At 39.9% G+C, this 24141-nt stretch overlaps 1 protein-coding gene across 6 annotated transcripts in view; it reads right to left on the minus strand.

The window, feature by feature from the left end:
* LOC128541614 (protein shisa-6) overlaps positions 1–23438 on the minus strand; it is a 56208-nt gene extending 32770 nt beyond the window's left edge. For 5 of the 6 annotated variants that reach the window (XM_053512119.1, XM_053512118.1, XM_053512116.1 and 2 more), the window contains exons 1-3: positions 21940–22939; positions 19781–19941; positions 16408–16509 (exon numbers count right to left, since the gene is read on the minus strand). In XM_053512119.1, coding sequence (XP_053368094.1) covers positions 16408–16509; positions 19781–19941; positions 21940–22496 — 820 coding nt within the window. In that variant the 5' untranslated portion in view covers positions 22497–22939. Of the gene's footprint in view, positions 1–16407; positions 16510–19780; positions 19942–21939; positions 22940–23371 lie in introns of those variants that run through there. The other variant, XM_053512115.1, reaches the window with a different exon arrangement.
* Between the last annotated feature and the right edge of the window lie 703 nt (positions 23439–24141).

Below are 24141 nucleotides of genomic sequence, written 5' to 3' on the forward strand. Positions count from 1 at the left end.
CTGTGTCTGTGAGCAACACTGATAAGAAATGGGAATACGGTCGAGCATGCGTAATCAATATCACACAGCAGAATACAAATTAGAAATCTCTATTCATATCAACGCTTTGAAATACACAGTGAAATCCATGTACAAATACACAGTCCAACTAAACCCGGAACCCATGTGAACTTACACATATAAGCAATAAGCACAGAAAATAAGCTATAGGATGCCACTGAACTAATCTTTTTTATTTTGTCTTAATAAAAGAAGAAATTTAAATATGTTCATTGTCACAAGCTCTTTGTCATAAACCACCAATTGTTGGTGCTTTTCTTTGTTCTGGTATTTATATGTAAGGATGGCGTAGTGGTTAGCACTGTGGCCATGCACTTCCAAGGTTGAGGGTTCGATCCCTGTCCTGGATCTGTGTACTGTATGTGGAGTTTGTATGTTCTTTCTGTGATTAGTGGGTTTCCTCCCACAGTCCAAAGATATGCAGATAAGATTATTTGTTTTTATTATTTGCAGATTTGTGATTATTTGTCAGCCTACAGGGCAGAGCTCTAACTGAAATAGATCTTTAAAAACAAAAAGCGGATGTGTTGCACCACATCCTGAGGGATATGACAAAATGGACTTATAATAGAGTATACTTTAAATCCTGTAAGTTGTAAATCCTGTACAAAACCCCACATGTAACAAATTGTGTATTCTGATACCTTTCTGTTGGAACGGCATTAACTTCCCAAGCAATTTGAGCTACAGTGACTCTTCTATTGGATCAGATTACAGATTACCCAAATACATCAATAACCCTTGGCCACCATCCTGTCGCCAGTTTACTGGTTTTCCTTCTTTCGACCACTTTCGGTATGTCCTCACCAGTGCAAACCGGGAACATCCCACAATAGCTGCGATTTTGGAGTTGCTCTGTCCTAGTCCTTTAGTTAGGCCCTCGTCAAAGTTGCTCAGATCCTAACACTATCACTCGCTGGCTAATATTTCCCACCCACTTAAAGATCCCATTGTAATGACATAATTAATGTTATTCACATCACCTGTCGGCGGTCATACTGTTATGGCTGATCAGTGTACTGTATATTAAATATATTGTACTTTCATTAGTAGGCCAGAAAAATGCAGTGCAACATCCTACATCCTCAGACTGTTCTTTTGTGAAAAAAAAAAAATTAAAGGAAGAGTTTTACCCCTGACTGTTATTGTAGAAAGTGCTCCCATCCGAGACTCCTTTCAAAAATGTGGAAAGCTTTGCCATCAGAATGATTAGACATTTTTCTGTGTTAAGTAGCAACACATTTTAAATTAAAGAGTAACTGGAGCATCTTCCTTACAGGTCCCCGTGTAAGTAGTTACTATAGAAACACTACTGTAGTAGAATGAGCACATTAATATAAATTTGTGATTTTGTCTTGCAGCTAAAACGACTGTCGGTGCTGCTGTTATAAAAAAAATGAATCAGGTTCTTTTGACCAATCAGATTTAATTCAAAAGCACATTGGTATAAAAAACAAGTTTGCTTCCCCTGATGCTTTATCTATGGCGGTAAAGAAATGGCACAAATTGCTCAGGAATATGAAATACGGTAATGTATAATTAAAACAATTTCAAAGCATAGGACAAGAAACGTGCTCAAGATAGAAACGTAAGTTGGACAGAGACGCTATATGTCTGGTTTGTAAAGCAACTGACTAATCTCTGCTTGTATAAAAAATATAGCTGATGCAGAAAGGTATACACATCTGATGTGACAATAAGCTCTAAGTCAAGCAATATATTCTGCCATATCTCACATACCTCATACTGTACCTACAACAATATACTGCAACAATAAGCCATTTTAAAACTCTTTGCAGATTTTTGACAAGAAAGCTGACTCTCAATTTGTCAGCTACTGATGATTGATGATTCTAGCTGAGTTTTGGGATAAAAGAGACTCTGGACTTTACAGATGCTGTGATTTTAAATAAAATATGAGGCTAGTTGTGATAACAAGTCTGGTACACTAGTTTAGCATCATGCCAACTGCGAATATCAATGATCACACACTGGCTTCAAATCATACAAGGGTGTTAACCAGGCTTGAATTGCATGTACTGTTGTGGTTTATTTACTTAATACAGTAATATATATTTAGTGCTAAAGTATACCAAAATAATACACAAATCAGCCATGCCATAACATTAAAACATGAGCATTAACACCACACAGGTTTTGGGTTCCCCTCGTGCCACCCGGGCAGTTCTGCCCCCCCCCAGGGCACGGCTCTGCAGGGCCTCTGGGGTTTGCTGTGGTTTCTGGCATGGCCTCCATGGCTTGGACTTGTTTGTCCGGTGCATTGTTCGGACTGGGATCTGGGGAGTTTGGAGACTGATTCATTGGCCTTGTACTCTTTGATGGCGGGGCCACATGTGCAGTGGGCTGCCTGGAGCCTTTCTCTCATGGGCAGAATTTACTTTATTTGGGAATTTTTGCTGCATTGGCTTGGATCGGACCAGATAGGATTGCCTTTGGCCTCCACTGCCATAGGAGAAACCTGGGTGTCCTTGAGCCAGTTAGCTGGTGTGTAATTCACTACAGTGTTGTTCAGATCACCTGGCAGTGGTGTTAATGTCATGGCTAACCGGTGTCAAGACTTTAAATTATTTTGAACATATTTTTTGACAGTCTTCTTATAACATGGTGATATGTACTGTATAGAAGCTAATGAAAGCCCACACACTACATAGTTTACAACAGTAGTAGAAGCCATGTTAAGGCAAATTGTAACTTTGTGTCATGCCGTGTAAGAGTTACAATGGATGATAGGTCGAGTTTGGTGGGGCAGGATCGCATTAATAACCTGGAACTTTGTCAATTGGAAATGGGAGACACATTTTAAGTCTTTTCTCAGCCATTTCATGGAAAACAAGGTTACTGTGGAACAAATCTATATCCCTTTCCCTTTCACTGCAATATATGTCACTTCCTGTTTTTGATCATTATGTGCAAAAAAGGAACCTAAATGGAGCATTGAGACTGATCTGGAAAGGTGAGCAACTCAATCCAACATATCTGTTAAACAGCAACATTTTTCAGTTTCAGTATAATTTAAAATACATGGAATGAAACGCAATTGCCAAAATAGACTTTACAAAGGTTAACTTTTGTTGAAGAGCTGATATTTAAATGCTCTTACAAATGAAGACTCCAGCATTATTTGTTCGCAAAGATAAAGTAAAGAAGCAAATTTGCCGCAATGAACATGCTTTAGCTGAATAACTACAGGTGGGATGAGGGGAAATTATACAGGTTTTAATTTTAAGCATAAAATAACAGTTTTTTTTTTTTACATTTGGAGGGTCAGGTGCAACACAGTGTTTAATTGAAATTGCATTTCCAAACTTTTTTAATATGTGCGGTATAGCTTAAAGCTACTTCAGCTCGATCACAACCTTCTCTAAGGTCTTTCTCACCTCATATCTGATGCATGACTCCCTTCTGACTTCCCAAAGTTTCATTAATTGTTTTCATGCTTGCCTAGCCTGCTGAAACTCTTACAGCAATGGAGGAGCACTGCAGATAGGATAGGTCTCGCATAGCTGACAAAGCAGTCCCCGTGCACGAGCGGGATCTTACACTCCGAATGGCTCATCAGAAGGTTAATACCATTCTCATTACATCTCAACATAACCGAACGTGTCGCATTCTGTCTTAAGCAGGTACCTCTGAAAGGGGGTGTTGACGGTCCTCAGAGCGTGAGCTATTCAAACCTGACATGAGAAACACGAAGCAGTGGAACATTATGCAGATTTACCTCTTTATGCTCCGTGTGCTGATGAATGAATAGAATGAAGTTAAATTACGTGGCGCAGCTCTGTGTCATTACACACCCCTTAACTCGGTGGATGCAAATTATACGGCGGCTTCAGTACACCTTCTATCATGGGATAAATGGAAATGAGTTGACGATACTGGGGCATCGGAATAACAGCTTGCCGCATGCGAGGACGACTCAGCCGTGCTCTCCGACAGCAGTGGGGGTCTGTTGCCGGTTACAAAGTTGTTTAAACAAGCTAGACGGGGTATTAATAGAGCAGGGATGGCCGACAATGCTCTCACGGGAAAGAAATCAATATGGTGCCTTTCGAGATGCGACGCATTGGAGAGGCAGTCTAAAAGCCCCGCTCGCATGGTACCATGGTTGTGACAATGCAGACATGCAGAGAGCCTCAAAAGCTCAAAATGCAAAGTCATTCTTCTGCTGTGAGTGTGACAGCGAGAGATAATAATAATAAAAAAAAAAATGTGTCTTTCTGCTGACAAGAACAGAATATCTATTACAAGTGCTACAAGAAAAAAAAAGGAATTCATAAGACACGGTTGTGAATCAATGGTCTGAAAACATCCATGCTGGTCAATGTGCAGAGACTGGAACCAACTTAAGCAGCAGATGTGGAACAGAGAGTGTACGTGTCAGAGTGGCAGAGACAATCTTTCTTCTCCGTGCCTCGGCTGAACTCGGCCTCCAGGGTCATTGCTTTTAAGAGAAAAGCTGAGTGTGTCCTCCCATCGGCAACAAGAGTTTCTCCATTTTGCGGATACGAATGCTCGGTTCAAAAGATCAGAACACAAGTTAGAGAAAAGCTTACTTTTTACTATATTCATGTCTTCCTGGAGGCCATCTTTTACACAAGGGGTGTGCACTTAGCGATGGAAAGTCTGAACAATGCGGAGAATCACATTCATCTCTGACACAAAATGCTTTGCTTTTTCTTTTGCATATAAAAATAATCTCTGATTTAAAAAAAAAAACATCCACAGACAAACTGTTATTCTCAAATTCCCCTTTGGACTGCACACAATGGCAAATTTCTACTTGTGAGATGAGCGTTTAAGCATCAACACAAAGCTTTTTTCAGCTATACAGCAATGCTGGGCAGTGGGGTTTCTCTCTCTATGGGCCTCTCTCTCTTCTCTTTCTTCCATTACCAATCCATAGAGAGCTTCCCAACACAGCGTGCCACCTCAGATATGCCTTCTGACAGCTTTTATGTTAACATCCACCTACCACTTAGTGTCAGCATAAAAAAATCTGCCATTCTTGCACACGTCAAGAACATACAGAAAACACGTCACCCCATGTACAGAACCGAGAGAATACAATCATGACTAAAACGTAGGTCTTATTACCGTTCCTTTTCACTCTTGATATATTCCAGAAATCCACTAAACACACTTTCTTTCGTGAATAAAAAACAAATGCCATTATCCATATCTATTTATAAGACAAAAGCAGCATTTATAAAGACCATACATTTGATTGATTTGGCCATCTGCATCTCCAGCTACAGTATAAAACAACATTACAGCACTACGGCGAGAGATTACATCAGAATCATTGCTTTATCTTCCTCGTCTTGTTCGTTTTATGAATATGCGCTTTTTTTTCCCATGTCAAATCAATAGCAGGAGCATTAAAACTGTCTATTAAATTTCTTTATTTTATTAACACACAGACATATCCTTTCTTTATCGTGCATACAGGCTCCCAGCGAGAACCAGATCAACAGACCTGCTCTACCTACCCAACCCAAACCCCCCCCCCTCCTTTCGATATACACACTAATTGGATCTTGCAGCATTTATTACCACTGGAAAAGGCTGTCAATTATGTAACAAGCACATCAAATCAATGTGACACAAGGAAAAGAAAAAAAAACACCTGTAGCCTCCAAGGGCATTTGGCAAGTTAGTTAAAGCTGCAAGATCTGCTTGAGGCCCATTAGCTCGAAGATGCATCTAATGAGATATGCTGTAGGACGTCTGTACCGCATAGCAAATTTCTAATTTCTCACACTTAAAAAACTAGATTTGTATATAAGATTTTTTTTTTTCCACCCAAGGGTGTGTACTGTATGTCCTTCCTAGATCCTTTAAAGATTAGGTCTATATCCAAAATGGCAGCCAGCATGAACTTTAATGAGGCAATTACTCACAGGCTGCTTCAGTCAGGTATAATAGAAACTAAGTGCTCGAGCGATGCTGTTCCACATCCCCGACCTTCCTGCTTTGCATAGCACCTTTATGCAATAACAAAACAAACTCAACAACCATATGTCACACATAAGCCCTATTCGGATGGCATGTGTTTATCAGAGGGATGATAGTGATAGATTTATTATTATTTTTAATATACAGGGTGGGCCATTTATATGGATACGCCTTAATAAAATGGGAATGGTTGGTGATATTAACTTCCAGTTTGTGGCACATTAGTATATGTGAGGGGGGAAACTTTTCAAGATGGGTGGTGACCATGGTGGCCATTTTGAAGTCGGCCATTTTGGATCCAACTTTAGTTTTTTCGATAAAAAGAGGGTCATGTGACACATCAAACTTTATTCTTTCATGAGTTATTTACAAGTTTCTGACCACGCAGTTATTAGCAGTTGGTAACTGTAGCATGGGGGATGGGTGGTCTCGTAGGGTGTTTTGAATTGTAATCTGCTGCAATGACCCGGTTACTGCGTTCACCAGACCTCAACACACAATTTCTATCCGCTCCTCACGTGTCATTATTATGTAAACTGCTAATAACTGCTTTTTAATTGGTCAGAAACTCATGAAAGAATAAAGTTATGTTAAAACCAAGCACATCATTGTTTTTCTTGTGAAATTCCCAATAAGTTTGATGTGTCACATGACCCTCTTCCTATTGAAAAAAACTAAAGTTGGATCCAAAATGGCCGACTTCAAAATGGCCACCATGGTCACCACCCATCTTGAAAAGTTTCCCCCCTCACATATACTAATGTGCCACAAACAGGAAGTTAATATCACCAACCATTCCCATTTTATTAAGGCGTATCCATATAAATGGCCCACCCTGTACTTCTCTAAGATAAAACTCTCACACCTGGACAGCAATAAAATCTTTCTAATCGGTTGCGCTTTCCATGATTTATGAGATGATTGCTGAGTTTAGTTAAAAAAAAAATAGGCAATTCATCCTGTAATTTTCTTTTCAGAGGAGACCTGGGAAAACTACTCATGTGACCAATATGGACAGAAATAAAGTCACAGATTGTACATTGGCACATTACCTGAGGAACCCAGGTAACTAAAATTCTGTTCAGATAGTGTTATTAGGATGTATAGGATAAGTGTCTATGCTAAGGATCTGCATGCTATGTGTAACACTGCCCCGCTTAAGCAAAGTCATTGCAAACATTACAGACACTATTGAGTATAGCCTGTGCGTTTAGAAAGAGTGCCACAAAGTCAGTGATAGAAATGCAGAGTGCCTTGCAAAGGTAAACACTATATGCAAGAACTCAGATGCTCTTTGTATCGTCCAACTCACTATCACCCTGTAATGGATTTGTTTTTACCCTGAAACTGTTGCATGGATGGCTGGTATAAATGGACTCTCAAGCCCAGACCGCATGTCCAGACAGCCTATTATGACTGTTGTGTTTAGACCTGGTGAAACCCTTCCTAGGTTTACAGTCCACTGGGGAGATTAATGGAGCTGTCACATCCATCATAGTCATCAGCAGTGAATGAGAAGATGCACGTGAAATATAATAGCAAGTATGATAATAAAGATAAACTTTAAGTGCGGTCAAAGTGCAGTCAAAGTGCAAAGTACTTAACGGAACAAGTGTCTACGCTATACATTTTGTATCCCTTGGTTGGAATAAAAGTGCTAGCCAACGGTACTGTAAGCACCGCTTCATTTAACATGCTTGCAATTAAGAGACGGAGCATGACTTTGAACTTCAAACGCAAAATTAAACTGCATGAGTAGTTCTACCTAGCTGACTGTTATTGAGTGTGTGTATCTGTTTTATGCTTCTATCAATACATGAAACTCCTAATTATATGGTTCGATCCTAATAGTTTTACAGTGATTCAAAACTCTGATTAAATATCCTGACCAGTCATCAACGGAGCTTCTAATTTGATACCCGGACAATGTCTCTTGAACAAAATCCCCAAGTGATTATAAGAAGGTCTTGCCCAAAATCACACATCTACCGTATGTTCCTTCCAGGCAACAAAGCAATTGTTCCATTTGTACCCCCATACAATGCTGACTGAACGTGAGATGGAGGAGAAGAGACAGAAGAGACGGAGGGATAACCGCGGTCTGCCTCTGTCTTCTTTCCTGCCGCTTCCATATGAATAATAGATCACAAATGAAAACTAGAGATTGCCTCACATGTGGTGAACATACCATAAGGTCAAGGAAATACCCTTGGGAATTAGGATGATTCAGCCTCGCCTCCTTTAGTTTCTCGGGTCCATGGTTATTATTCCATGATTCCATATTCTGTATCACTCGGTTTCAGCTATGTAAAGGTCACCTTGTACATCAGGCCACACTGGGTTCATTAAGCCACGGCTTGGTTACACATAATACCATCAGGAAGATAAATTCCCTTCAATCCAATTTAATAAAAATGGATCTATTACAGTAATACTGGCACACTGGCGCATTAAAAAGCACCCATAAAATGATTTAAATGTAATTTGTAACAAAAAGGCAAATCCTTGCATTTCCTTTTTCACCTTTAGATGCAATTTAAAAGTACGTGAGGATGTTTGTAAAGTGTTTACGAGTTTATTTTCCTTCCCAGTCTAAGCCATTCTGGGTCATGAATCTGTCCCTTCCTAAGAGTTTATTCAGCACCTGTTTTCTCTACGCTACACCTTGCCTTAACTGTTCAACAGTAAACCACAGGTTCGGCTGCAAACCAAGGCCAACGAAATTGTTAATTATGCATCTCATGCCAAAAGTAGGAGGTTAGGTAATTCATTTTTCAAAAATTCTTTTTGATTTATATACCTATATTTTATTTGAGGTGGTAAACCATTGCGGTTCATCTATGACCTTATAGCAGGCAGCACAGTGTCCTGTGTGGTAGGAGAGAATTATTTACCAGAAATTATTTTTAGAGAATTAAGAATAAGAATGAAGTGGGACATTTATAAAATTGTGACACAACTAGATCGCAAAACAAAACAAATTAGTATCTACTGTAGGTATCGTGATAATATTGTATTGTAGGTCCCATCCCTACAAATTAGGCACTGTGTGTCAGAACTTCAGTGATTGTAAAAAACAGCACATATAATTATGAAATGTATAAAAGACAAGCCAGTTCAGGTGGAGAACTGAGGTGATAATTATTATTTTCCCCTTAGAGATTTTTCAGAGCACTGCTGCTTATTACTTGTACAAAGTCTGTTATCTGTATAAATAGGGAATAATAATCTGAAAAAAAAAAAAACATCATTTGAATATGACATATTATGTTACTCTATGGACAGTGTTTTATTATTTATGCACTTTGGAGGTTTATAATTATATGAAATGTATGTATAGCAATTATACCAACCATGCATCTACAGTAAATAGTACCTCAAAGTGGCAAAGAGGAGAATAATAAGAGTGGTGATTAGGGGGCCATTGGCTGTTCTTTATCAGTTTCAAACATACATGACCCACAGATTTATAATAACGGTAAATTGTGCATGAGGGAAATTAGCCTGAAAAGCTCTCTCTTTATGTTCCAACTGCTGCATATTATATCTGCACTTCCTCTAATGATAAAACAGTGACTTCACATTTTCGAGACGATGCCCAGATTGTTGCAGAACATCGCAATTTTTTGAGCGCTTAAAAAAATTACATAATTAAAAAAAAAAAAATTAAGAATAATTGTCTTGGAATTACTCACACATTATTCGTACTCAATTTCAATGTTAAACAGAGCATAAAATCACTGTTACTGTTTTTCCACAGGCACGTCCAAGCTTGTGGACCGCAAACTACGTCATAGTGGCGAGAATATGGAAAACCCAACGCCATAAAGAAGGCGAGAAAAATCCACTCAAGCCAATCAGTATAAAGGACCCTGTATAATGAACCCTGAAGTGAAACGTCTCAGTGCCTCGGCCCATTTTCTGTCATACTTGTTATTGGTTTTCGAACATTTCGTACTCGTCATACTATACGTGGGCAGTGGGGTAATTTTTACTTTCTCCCTCAACAGGAAATGAGCAGGAAATCCTTCCACATGTGATAAAAGGAGCTGAAATGAATAGAAGTCAATTTTCAGCCATGAGAGACTCTGGTACAGTATACCCTCCATGTCTACTTGTATTGGCCTGAACTAGTTATTGCAATTTTTCCCCACTTTCCACGCCCGTTCTACAATACATTACCACTAGCTTTTGAGGATTTCAAGGCTCAGCAAGCAATTCAGCAAATGCCACCTGTAAATTGGTCTTATGGTCAAACTCAGAGGACAGCAAGAAAAAGAAATCGAGAATTGATCAAGCCCAAGGCACAATACAGAGAAATGTGTGGTGACTTGGAAGAACCTTGGAAAAAAAAATTCGGTGACACTATAGAGCTTTACAAAACTGAAGTGTAAACAGTATTTGAAGTTCCAAAGCAGACTATGCTTAAGTAATATCACACTCGAGGCATTGACACTGATATTCCACACAACGGCACAACCTCGAGTGTGATATTCCTTTTACAGTATAAAACAGTTCCACAAATGCAATGTTATTTTGCTCCACCAACACGTATCCTTCTGCGCCTGTTGGAACTAACTACCTGCGACTGGCCGAGCTGCTGACCGACAGTTAGTGTAATTAACAGGAGTGAAAGTAGTTTTAAATTATTACTGGTACTACATAGCAAAAAGTTGAGGAGAATAACCCGTGGTAGTCAGTCCTTTAAATCTCATAGTTTTCTCTTTTTTCTCTAAATTCTGGTCCCAAGGTTAAATCCTAAATAGAATGAAATGGAAGGCTACGATGCTATGGTGTAGAATCACTTGTTCCAAACAGCAAGTAGAAACCTGGATTTGGGATTCAGCCTTGTCTTAGAAGTTAGTTAGATTTGTATCCGTGATTAAAAGAACACAGTCAATTTAAACACGATTCAGAACAATGTAGAAATAATGATTAAATTGTTGTTTAAGATGATATAACATTATTAGGTGGGTTTTCTTGCAGAAAGTGCTTCTATGATTGCTTTTGAATGTAGGTTTTGGCTGGTAACTGCTCTCTCCTCAGTATTATAGACCGTGCGGATCCACTTGTTAATTTAATTAACGCTCATTAGAACACGGAGTGATACCTACAGTATATTTAAACGCCTATTCTCTCCAGTCGTGGAATGCCTCTCGTTCAATCTGATTACTCGGTCAGAACTAACTGCTGTATAATCTACACTATATGCCTCTTTTTCAACAACTGCATGCATTTAAATATACTGCATACTGCCAAGTGTGAGCCCTAATGGAAGCTGTGTGTCCTGTAATAGCTAGAAACAATTGCAATGTTATGTAGATATTGAAAGTGACTTAACTAGCATTTCGCTCCAAGGTTTGGAGACAGGGCTCTCAGCACACAGGGGGTATTGAGTGAGACAGCTGGACTAGAGGACGACTGAGCTGACATTTAGAGACTTTGCTGTTTATGGGCACAGAGGGAGGCATTTCCTGTTTGCTGTCAGCATAATGAATTTTCTGGTAAGGATTCTGACAGCCCAGCCAAGTCACCTGCCCACAGATCATAATCACCAGCTCCAATCTCCGCTCCAACCAAGACACACACACACACACACACAAACAAAAACACACGGTATATCTGTCTGGAGAAATATGTGAGTTATGAAGATACAAACACTCAGAGTTTCAGAAAATCAGACAGAACGAATAAGAAACAGGAGAACTATTAAACCGCTGTAAATCATCTGTGCACACTTCACTCGTACAATCTGAAGAGTAGATTATGAAATCCACTCAAACAAACCAACATTCCAGCCAATAGCAAACAGTCATCTATTTTCGAGTGTGGACAGGTAATCCACTCATCTACTCCTCCTGAATAAAAATAAGCTTATTGAATGGTAACAGATCCCACAGGGATGCCAATAAGTCACACACCATTATGGCTGTGAAATTGAACAGCGCCACATTTTTCCATAAGATAATGTCCAATCGTGCACGAAGCCGGTTTTTGTCTTCCTTCCGCAACAAGGCAGTACAGTGTGTGTTAATGACTGCGCAATCATAGATAAATCACTTAAATTCATTAAACATCTCAAGCTACCACTTACGCTGAGTGTCACTCATGTCCTTCAAAGCAATGCATATAATCAAATCCCGTCCACGGTTATTAAAAACAATCAGGAAAGTTAAAAGATCCAACGCTTTACTATGCTGTGTGAATATCAAGCAAGGAGTGTCTTGCAAAAGTATTTATACCCCTTGAACTTTTCCACATTTTGTCAGCTTACAATTAAATGTATTTAATGTAGTTTATTGGGATTTCATGTTACACCAACACACAGTGGCCCATAATTGTAAAGTGAAAAGAAAATAAAAAACTTGTTTTTTTTATTTACAAATAAATATGTGAAAAGTGTGGTGTGCATTTGTATTCAGCCCCTCCTGAGTCAATAGTTTATAGATCCACCTTTCTCTGCATTTACAACTCCAAGTCTTTTGGGGCACAGTATGTGTCTACCAGCGTTGCATATCTAGAGAGTGAAATTTTTTGTCTATTTTGCTTTGTGAAATATCTCAAGCTCAGTCCCATTGGATGAAGAGCGTCTGCGGACAGCAATTTTCAAGTCTTGCCACATATTCTTAATTGGATTGGCTACATACACTATGCAAACTTAAATTATTATTAATACAAGTTATCAATAGATATTTAAACAAATGTGCATGCTTCATTTAAACCAAAGTATAGAACAGATTGTTTTTTTTTTACTGAATATATATCAAAGATTGTAAAGAGCACAATTTTTAATCATTTTTGAAGCAAACAAACAGCCATTTTCGATCCTTAGCTTTTTCACACAACCCATTAGTCATTCATGAAAATTAGCTTTTTTGAGTGAGTCTTTACCGTGTCTCAGAAGAATGAAAGAGTAATGAGTTCGTTTTCTACCAGCCGCGCCTGCGCAAATCATCGCAAAACCTCTGTAGGTTATGTAACAGGGAACAAAAAGGAGTTGTTACCTTTGAGCCTTCGAGTCCAAATGGTTCGTTCTTTTGTCTTGTGACTCCAATAGACTTTATGCAGTGCAATAGATTCAAAAGAGACTCGAACTAGAAGACTCCTGAGAAGAACCGCTCAATTCTGTTTCCTGTGTAATGCACTGCATAGAGTCTATGAGAGTCACGTGACAAAAGAACGAACGATTCGGACCAAAAGATATGATGGTGAGCTGCTCATTCTGTTTATCTTTATGTGTGCTTAGCTGCATTGTAATTTTTTTTTTTTTACTGAAACTTTAGGCAAAAATTTTGTATGTACTGTAATTTTGTATGTGCTGGGGGTCTGCTTATTGAACATTTTACATATTATTTTATTTCTGATCAAAAGAAAAAACTTCCCATCACTACAAACCCATTTGAACAGAGTCGATTGAGGTTTCTTTTCATTACCAGAGCAGATATTTCAGACGACTGTGTTTTCTCAAACTGGAGGAATGCAACAGAGCTTGAGGTGCATGTGGACATTTATGGATGGCTAAAATGTAGCGCTTCACTACTTTCCCGGGAAGTGGAATGAGGAAGCACTGGAGCAAGTTTCCTCTAAAAGCATACTGAACAGATGGCTGCTCCTCATTAAATTCCACCAGTGTGTGTACGGCTTAGGGAAATACTGTTCATGGCGAGCGATTCTCCAGGCCTTGTATCCCCTGGACCACTTCTTCAGGCCAGCACAAGACAAAGGAGATCCCATAAGAACGTCCTGCTGCAGTCTCATCCCTCGCCTTGCCGCATGAGCTGATGGCAGTGTTTGATTGCGTGAGCTGACGGATGGAGCCGGAGTCTATTGAAAGTGAGACTGAATAAGCAACTGAATGTTGATAAGAGTAGCTTGAAAAGAATGAACAGCTTTCTTTAGGGAGCTATTCTATATTCACAAAGCAAAAGCAAAGGTCAGAGTCTGACAAACCAATCGCTTCGTCTTTTTTCCTCCTGCCCCTGGATGATGCTTCAGAGTAGTGTGTCTAAAGAATAGGTGAATATTATACTTAACAGCGTTACTTTTCTCCATGCTGGGTTTAAGGAATAAAAATTAGCTCCGTACTGTGTTTGTGGTCAAATTTAAACAGGGTGCTTTTTGGTGGCACACCAGATAATCCTTCTGAGATTCAAACAGATGGGTAATCTTCAGAAGTCTCATTTGAAGATTTCTTCTTTTATAACTCCTAGTAGATTGGTTCAATTCAAAAGTGAGAACATTCTTATAATGAAAGCATTTAGAAATTAAAGGCATTTTTAAAAAGAGCAAAGCACGATAGGTTACATGGATGCAGAAGTGAACGTCTTGAAGGTTTTGCAATGTGCTCTATAAGCAACTATAGGTGAAGTGTACAGCTATCATGGAGCCCATTTTGCCCTTGTTCTGACATTCCCTGCTTTCTTTCTCAGAGCAACAAACAACAAAGTCTCTAGCTATAATTAGGCACCAAAACAAACTGCTAATTATTTAATACCGAGCTTCACCAAAAAACTCCCTTGTGCACATGGTACAAGCTTTAATTTACACGCTTGACTGCCCTTTCACTTAAAAAAATATAAGTAGGAATAATCTCTTAGTTTCCTGTTTGCCTTGATTCTTGCATCAGAAGGATCTTCAGTGTGTAAAGGCCAACACACACACACAAAAAGTCTGTAATCAATAGGTTTGGTTTGCTTTGATCACGACTGGTTTCTACTTAAAAATGGAAGCAGCAATGTGTCAAGTGGCCTGGAGGCAGGATGACAAGGATGACAAGATGTTGTCTGATGTTGTCAATGAGAGGAGAAAAAAAAAGGATAGAAGAGGATGTCGAGAAGGACAACAAGTCTAATTTAACAAAGTGGATGCCAATGCACAAAAAGTCCACTTTCATTTACAACACTAGTCGAATCCAAATTCAGTTAATTATGTTCGACACTCTGTGGGGATGTATTCTGGTGTACAAACCACTGTTGTAATTTTGCTCCAGACATTAATATTGCAAGGCAAACAAACATTCTCAGAGATAGCACACCAGAAAAGGAAGTAAGAAAGAAAGAAAGAAAGAAAAAAAGCAAAAGAAATGAACGCTCGTCGTGTTCAAAGGGTTCAGCTCCATCTAAATGATTTTGCATTATGTACGGAGACAAAGCTGACCTTTATAGAATAGACCAAAAAAAGAACCTTGTACAAAGAAGTAAAAAAACACACACACACACACATTTTGAAAGCTGCACAGCCAGTAGCACTACTTTAATATGAGAGCGGTGATTGTATTCATGTCTTAAAAATGCACATTCTGGAAATACACCAATACCTTCCCTGTTCATACCTCATCAAGCATCTCTAAAAATAACTAACATTTCTGTCTTGGCGGCACACAGGTGAATAGGCCTCTGCAAAAAGGGCACTTACATACACGGAAAAAGCAAAAACAAACCACCCGGGTGGAGTGGTGGGGGAATGAGTCACAGCAAACAAAAAGAAATGGATTTCAGATCATTGCTTTGTAGTAGCAAAAAAAAAAAAAAAAACGCAGGCAGATAAATGGTACCTAATGGAGACTGGCTGTGATGCAGCTCACGCCTTCCTTTCTCCTCCAGCTCGCACGGACGCATGATCTGTGCTGCTTTATTTCTAGGGTAGCTCTTGATTTATATAGGCGATGGACGCTACTCAGAGACGCCCAGCCTCGCTATAATGCTTTACGGCAAAGAAAGGACCAACTGGTATTGCCGGGAAGTGAATCTCCCCGGCAACAAATATACATCACCGACATGTCTGAGGCATGGGTCTGTTTACCAATGATTCACCGTCCAAAAGAGAAACTTCACTATAATATTGCGGAAGGTCTTTACGCATGAAAATAAAAGCATCTCCATGTGTGTGATCTGGAATTGATTAATGTCAGGAGATTTGAGCAGACACTAGAGTCATCTGCTAAATGAAATCATGAATATCACATCATAGCTTTGGGCTGTAAACCACAGTATACAGTAATTGCTCATTGGTGTTAATTCTTCAAGATTGGATTTAGATAATGAAATAAAATTAGCATGTGTTATCTTACCTGCTTTGTAACCAGAAGTTAATATAATTATGTTCATCGTTTTTTTTTTTTTTTTTTTTAAAGGATCCATTTAAGTGTTTGTCATAAACATTTGCATAGAGCTAAGGCAAAAGCACTTGATCTGCAGGCAGCATTCAGTTATGCTGATTATAAGAGTTAGGCTTTATCACGCTAATAGCACTTTTCCGTTAACAAACCTGAGTGCACTACACTCCAGTAAGCATTAAAAAGCCCAAATAGCCCTCAAAATATATTTCAGTCTGATATGTTTGCCTATTTTGCACAAGAACGCATGGTATTACCTTTTGCATGGCCTCTCCCTAGAGTCACGAAGCCAGACGAGATGAAGTTATGGAGGTCGTGTCCTCCTCCAGCGCGGCTGCTCTCCTTCGAATAGTGTCCACCTGAAATGAGTGAGTCTACCGTGAGTGATGTCCGCAGCCAGCATATGCACTTTCAGTTGACGCTTCTTTAAGGGTAAACAGAAGCTGAATGCCATAAACAGCATAATTCCCTCAGCACCCAGATTTATGACTTTCTATATTTCAGACATGAAGTCACCTTGTTTGTGCAAGTGGGGTGACTATCGGAATCCTGCATGCATCCTGAAGTGGTATTTCTGCTCTTGACATTGTAATTGCCAGTGCAGTACTAAGTATTATACTCTATCTGATATCCCACTGATAACCTTGGATGCCATTTGGAAGCTTAAACCCATCAGATTTATAATCCGAAGGCAATTACATGACACAGTGGCTGGTGAAATAAGAATAGGAGGCTTCAGCTTCCATGAAAATATTCAATTATACCATGAGACTGAGGACACAAGAGATATTGGACTATTATTAATTCCATGGTCTACTCTGAATTATAAAAAAAAAAATCATATTAGTGTTGTTCAGAGCTAAAAAGGGATGCGTGAAATGGAGCAAGGCAGAACCGCCAAATGAAATATGGACTGGTCTTGTAATAGGTTGTTTACACAAGCTCTATTCAGTAACTTCACTGTTCCAGCTTTCAAAAGCAGTTTTGATCACCAGTAACCGTCGGACAAGCCCGGCAAAACAAATTCAGTAAAACTGCCTTGTGCTCGACCAGGCGAGGTCTGACACATCATAGGAATCAAATAATTGACTGTGAGACAGGGTGGTTCAAATTGAACAAAGCCACCAAATGAACCAGGCACTATGTCTTTAGAGCGTCACTGCGGCAGCTGACGGGAGCAACTGAGTGATCCAGCTAAGCCTTCATTATAAAGCCCCGCTATGCAGCTTTTTTTGGCTAAATATAACCAACCGTTCTATTAATCTCCCTGGGGTATTATAAAATCAACTTTAGCCTTCAGTCACGTCACAGGAACTTTTAAATGACAACACCTTCTAGGTGCTGTCAGTGCAAGTGTGTGTTTGATGCAACACTTTGCCTCAGGTGTGTCCTGGAGCAAAAGCGGACTGATGCAGCAGGTGTTAACGTCCTCGTCTCCGGATGCATGTGAGAGTTGTCAAACCCCATGGGGGGAATCTCACTCATTACTACAGTACATATATAAGAGATCGTGGAAGCACATTTTTTATTTAATTGCTGGGGAACACATATAGATGCCATGATGTAAAAAAAAAAAAAAGAGAGAGAGAGAGGGAGAGTAAGAAAGAGATTGAGAGCGACAGGGAGAAGTACACATATAATTATAAAATTTTCAACCCACATATGAAATAATTGGCAACCCACATGTTGAATCATTGTTAAACAAGTAATGGGAATTTCATGCATCTCTTAAAGCATTCTAGAAAAGTGTACATGGAGGGACCATTGCACTGATATACTGACCTACGGCAATAAAATCGATTGTTTTTGGTAGTTTTAAAAGGTTTAATATTAAGGCTTCATTCTGCTTTGTCTAATATTTTACTCACTATTAATTCGTGTAATAATAGTATATTAATTAATCCAATTATCCCTGTAGCAAGGACAAGCTTTCAATCACAATTCTAAAAGGACACACATAAAGTCCTGAAAAAAATCCGAACAATCCTATAAAGTGAGTCAGTATGCACTGGCTAAAAATGCATTGTAGTTTATTCCCATACTGCATCAGGGCAGGTCATTATGCATGTTTTGTTTGTACTGACACTGTCATTGTACTCACTGGATCACATACGTGCACAAGACTTCAATTTATGTATTAATTTCCCACACTGCCCTGCAGCCTTTCAGTCGGTCAAAGGCTCTAGTGCAAGCACTCTCTCGTAGTGAGTCTTGGTGATAGGTGACCTCGAGTGCTATGATGACAAGACAAGGTCAACAAGGACAACCAAGCTCAACATACCACACAGTACATTCAGTCCTTCGCATCACGGTCTGCAGATCGAAGGAATCAAACAGTTGTGACTGAGCTGTGTGAGATTTCTTAGTCTCCACCCAAGACTTCAACATCCTTAGGTGATTAAAAATGGAATTTGACTAACTAGAATGGAGAAGCTTCCTAAAATCCTTGATAAAATATATCTGGCAATATATTCTAGGGGTGTTCATGTCAATCTGGGACTTTTGATTGTGCAGCATGACAGACACCCTTTATTTCTCTATATTATCGTCTGCTACACTAATGCACATATCCCAGTGTTTCATTACTATGTATGATACCATTAAGGTAGACAGTTTTCTTCAGGATGCTGAAGTCAGGATCGGACTGTCCGCTTCACATTTGAAACGCTGGGCTCCCAGGACCTCCTTTACCAGCACAAACATGTGTAAATAACTTAGTCTGGACTATATTGGGGATGTGGAGATTTTCAAAAATCATCAGTCCACTAGCTGAATGTTGGGATCATCATTTATTGACATACAGCTTTCTTTAAAACGTTTGCATCATTCAAATATTTTACTGCAGCTAGAAGTCTCATCACCATACTGATCCTGAAGTCATTTGATTCATGAGAAATGTCCCAGTTTGACCTGAACACCCATCTTACAACACAAAAAAGTACTTTCTTATTCATTAATAAGGCCATTATGAAATTCATATTATAGATATAATGATTAATTGTGTAGAATACCAAGAACACAATCTGATTCTAAATAAATTACCCTTCCCAAATCTTTACATTTTGTGAAGAAAAAAAAAATTTGAACCAGTGACAGCATTCAGTTTGAATCGATACCAAAATGCTAACCAGCTCATAATTGCACAACTATTTATGCATGTGCCTAAATTTGGCATGGGAAAATCAGCTGATGAACAAGGGTTAACATGCCAGATTAATCTGCAGTGCAGGAATGAAGCACAAGCACGTTAGCCCATTTTTAACTGTTCTGGCTTCAGCATTAATTATCCACTGTTTGAGTGACACATGTCTGGCACCTCGACAACACCGAAACCCATAAACATCCATCAAAGAGCTCTCTGATATATGGTTAACACAGCAGTCTAACACAGCATGGCTTTGAGTGAGACAGACAAGCCGAGACTGAACTTGTATCAGTTTAAATAAATACACAGCACCATCGAATACAGCTTGTTATTTTAGTTTGGCTTTTTGACACATTTTATTTTTTTTTATTACTATACTCTCATGAACTCATCATGCTAGATGAGAAAGATTTTCCCATTTCGTTTGAAAGCGAAAAATGAAATGCAATAGTATTAGGAATCAAGAGTGTTGTCTAGAATCTCACCATGATTGGATTTGGATGTGTGAACAGGAGTGTAGTGGTTTTTGGAGCCTGTCCGCTGTGGAGTGTCGTCTTTGGATGAGCTGTTCATTGCTGCAAAGTTTTCACAGTCATATTGGGATATGGGAATGGGTCCTTGCTGCCTCAAAATATCTGCTAGGGCTCTGCAGGAAGCGATCACATAGAAACATTGCAAACAGGAATGATTTACAACTCCTCTGCTCATGCAGTTTAACACAGTGCAACAGCGCAGCAAAATAATGACATGCAAGTACAAGTGAATGTGATGTGCCTGCATACGTTTTTAGCACTTTATCATTTAAAATGATGTTGTAGTATACATCTATGGGTAGTGTTTGAAATTTAGAATAATTCCAGATTATGGATGCTGCGTTATGATGTTTTTTTTTTCCTTCTTTTTTTTAATACAGAGAAACCCAATCTTTTTGCCATTTGCTCCCTCCGCTCCATTAGCATAATGGAAATGTCAACTCCACACTTTCCAATTACATTCATATTCTGCGTGTTTATTTGTTTGCTCTGAAGATTTGAATATTTACACAAAAGCCACAGTTTTCAACCACCACAACTATAAGAGCCTCCTTCACCACTACTGCCTGATTTTTTAATCACTGGTTTTATAGAAAGTATTTTTTTTTTTTTTTTGCATGCACGTCATCATTGAAATCAGATATATAAAACATACATACAGTATATAAATATGAAACAGATATGACAATGTTTCATTGATATGATGCAATATGTTGCAATATAATTCTATGCGGTCATGTGTAAAATGTGACATTGACATTTAAAACATTTGTTAAAATGCATATAGGACCTAAAGACTAACAGGCCACTCTAGTGAATCTTTAAACCTATAAAACTCAGCAATATTGATCAATGCTGAGGAGCAAAATGAAAAGTTGAGAAATATTCAATAATATATGTGGCATATCCATTTATCTACCACGCTGGATTTATTGAGTTCACTGGTGGACACATTTTCATCACTAGCGCCTTGCCTTGCCTTTAACCCTGCTGCTGTGTCACACAGCCATGGTTACATGACAGTGGGAATATATATTCCCGAGAAAAAATTCCCCATCAGCTTTTTGCCCTCATTTGCTTATTACTAAGACATGAAATTGTCCATGTCCTGGGAAGAATAATGTGAGAGCTAGAGATCATCTTCTCCTTCATAAATGAATTGCGATGCTTTATGATGTGCCCAGTCAGGGGGGTGTTGTTATAAAATCAGCTTTTATTGAACACTTGAAAAGAAAACTAAAATTGAAGTACAGTCAATGAGCTGTAAAGTCTCTCTCTTGACCGTATGCATGGGGTGTTTGGCTAGAACTGATGACCACATAAGGACGAATATTCAGCTTCACTTGGGAATCTGGTCACGACCAGCTCATACCACATCTAATATTGCATGCAGGCAGCGATGCGAAAAAGAGGCACATCTACAGAAAAGGAAGACTGCACAGGTTGCTATTTACTCAGAAAGCTCCTATCTCCCAAACCAGGAGTTTTCAGGAGAAATAGTTGCTTTGGTCAAGTGCTTAGTGATGATAAAACTTTGTGTTCAAAACCCTGTTCACAGGCTTTAGAGACTTCAATCATTTGTCATCGCAGAGGGTACTGTATATAAAATCTGCTGAACAGTGACTATAAGTTCATGTAGAGTTTCATATAGATTTGTATACTTCTATACAATTTTCAGAAGTTAACTAGATAGGCATAAAGGCATCTGGCTTTTTTTTATATTATATACTGTATTCTGCATGTATGCAGTGATTTATTTCCTTAAGTAAATAATTCTGGCTGTGAAGTTTCTCTTGTTACACTTTTCACGAGCAGTGTCTCAACCCGAAGACCAACCTGAATTTGAAACGTCTTTGACACATGTGGTGACTTGTGTCCTCAATTACACAATTGGTGTAATATTTAGTGCCATGCTCCAGAATACATGTTAATTTAACCTTTAATCATTTTAACAGAATAAATGAGCTAATTTATTTTTCATTTAATATTCCTGCATTAAAGATGATGTGATTATAGCACACCACTCAGTGTAAACGGAGTACCGTTATAAGCATGTCCATAATATAAAGTCATATACAGTTTTGGGGCGTGTCTTCAGTCCTGACACTCACCTGTGTATGTTCATTTCCTGAGGCGGCCTCGTGGCCTTGTCGTAGGCGACCTTAGCCGACACTCCGAGCGCGATGACGAAGGCTATGACGCCACACGTGATGTACACCGCCGTGTTGGTCTGGTCGGTTCTCGGGTCGTACGGCTCGCTGGTCGGTGCAGGTGACGGTGCCGCGGTCTTCACCCAGTCGGGCTTGTTGTAGTTCCTACACGTGCGCTGGTCCAGCCGGTTGCCCCGGAACTGACAGCAGAAGCGCAGGTAGCAGGAGCCGCAGCAGTATCGGTGGTCCGTATTGTTGCACTCGAACTCGCGGTCGTACTGCCCGCTCACGTCGTAGTAGCCCAGGCACTTGTCGTGGTTCTGACCCGCAGCGGGAACGGGAACGGGCGCAGGCGGGGCAGCGGGCGCGGGGGAGTTCGCGGTGCCGTTCAGCTCCTTGGGCTTGGCGGGCCGCCGCGGTGGCACTTTCGTGCGCTTTGCTGTCGACGTGCACAGCACACTCAACGGGTCCAGATAAATCAAAAGGAGCAGGATAGCCCAAGGAGCAGGATGGCCCATGGCTCGTTTTAGCCTCCTGTTATGTTTTATTCACCTTTTTTCTTTTCCTGCCGATGATGATTTGCTTTCTCGTGTTCTACACGGTCCTAAAGTTCCAGTTTCCTCCGTTTCTCTGCATCTCTGCTAAGAGTCTCCTAAGAACATTACAGGCTACGTGGACAGCGCCATTAGTGTAATTGGAATCGCGTGCCAGTCACACAGATGAACATACATCGCTCGTCCCGCGTTTCCAGTCGGCGCTCTGAGCGAGAGCTCTGAGCCAGCGAGCTTTACCTTCTGCTTTTCATCTTGCTCTGGCAAGAAGCACACACGCACTTGACTGTTATTTGACCGCCTATTAAGTCAGACAAGGCATTACATGTTGATGTGAAGAGAATTAAGCAGAAGAAATACTTTTGGAATGAGTGCTTTAACGCACGTATAGGAGACTATGGGCACCGCCGTGCCGTTCCATTGCGCATAAGCGTGCATGGCATGGCTACTATTTAAATACTAGAAATGAATGCATTCCAGAACACCAACTCGTAATCATCAAATATGTAACAATTTGCACAAAGAATCACTTCTGAGTTTGTTCCTATGCGTACGGCAGAGGACACTCTGTTCAGGGGCGCACATGCGTTTAGGGTTTGGGAAGCATTCCGGAACTCTGTTAATCAATAAGACATGGCTACGATCCAAACCGCATTTTCCTGTTGGTTACTTCACTGTAGGTGAAATCTCTAGTTAATTTTGTGCCAGGTTCTTGCCCATTTTAAACACTCAAACACAGAAGGATACGGTTTAAGATGTAGCCAGTGCTTTCACTTTTTTTTTTTTTTTTTTAAAGAATAAAATATAAAAAGTGTCCTGTATGAAATATGAGCGGGACTTACCTGCGCGTGGCGCGGTGCGTGCTGGGTGCGCGGGCGCTGGCGGAGCGCTGAGTGAGCGGGGTGTCAGCAGCCGCGCGCCCTTCTGCCTTGCATCATTAAGAGCGCTGCTGACGTCACGGCTCCGAGCGCAGTCGCTGCCGCTGCTCTCACGCAAACATGTCAGTCTCAGCGCAAAGCCCGCCGCACATCCTTCACAGTCTCTGCGCGCTGAGTTACTTCTCATTTGCGCCATGAATATATTCACAGACATTAGTTAATCCATTGTTTAAACAAGTGCAGCGTTGGTCTTTTCTTTCTTTCTTCCTCACCCCCCCCCCACCTCATCATTCCATCTCTCAATTCCTCCCTCTCTTATCTCATCTCATCTTTCACACACTCTTTCTTCCTGTCTCTCTTCTTCATCTTTCTGTCTTTCTCCATGTCTGTCTCTCTCTCTCTCTCTTTCTCTCTCTCTCTCTTCTCTTTCCATCACTCATTCTTCTTGTCTCCATCTTTTTCGCCCTTATCTCCTCTCCTGTCTTGCTCTCTCTCTATCGCTCCGTTCCTGTCTTTGTTATCCTTTCCACCCTCTTTTCCTCATTCCTTTCATTTTTCAATTTCGCCTCTCTGCCCCACCTTCCTTACTTATCTTTCTCTCTGTCATTTTTCCATCTCTCTCTCTCTTTCCCTGTCTCTCCTTCTTATCTTCTTCACCGTCTATCTCATTTACTGTTCACTTTTCTCCCGTTTCATTTTTTATCTCTTCCTCTGTATTTTTTCTCCATGTCCCA

This window comes from Clarias gariepinus, chromosome 14, assembly GCF_024256425.1.
Source record: "Clarias gariepinus isolate MV-2021 ecotype Netherlands chromosome 14, CGAR_prim_01v2, whole genome shotgun sequence".
NCBI lineage: Eukaryota > Metazoa > Chordata > Actinopteri > Siluriformes > Clariidae > Clarias > Clarias gariepinus.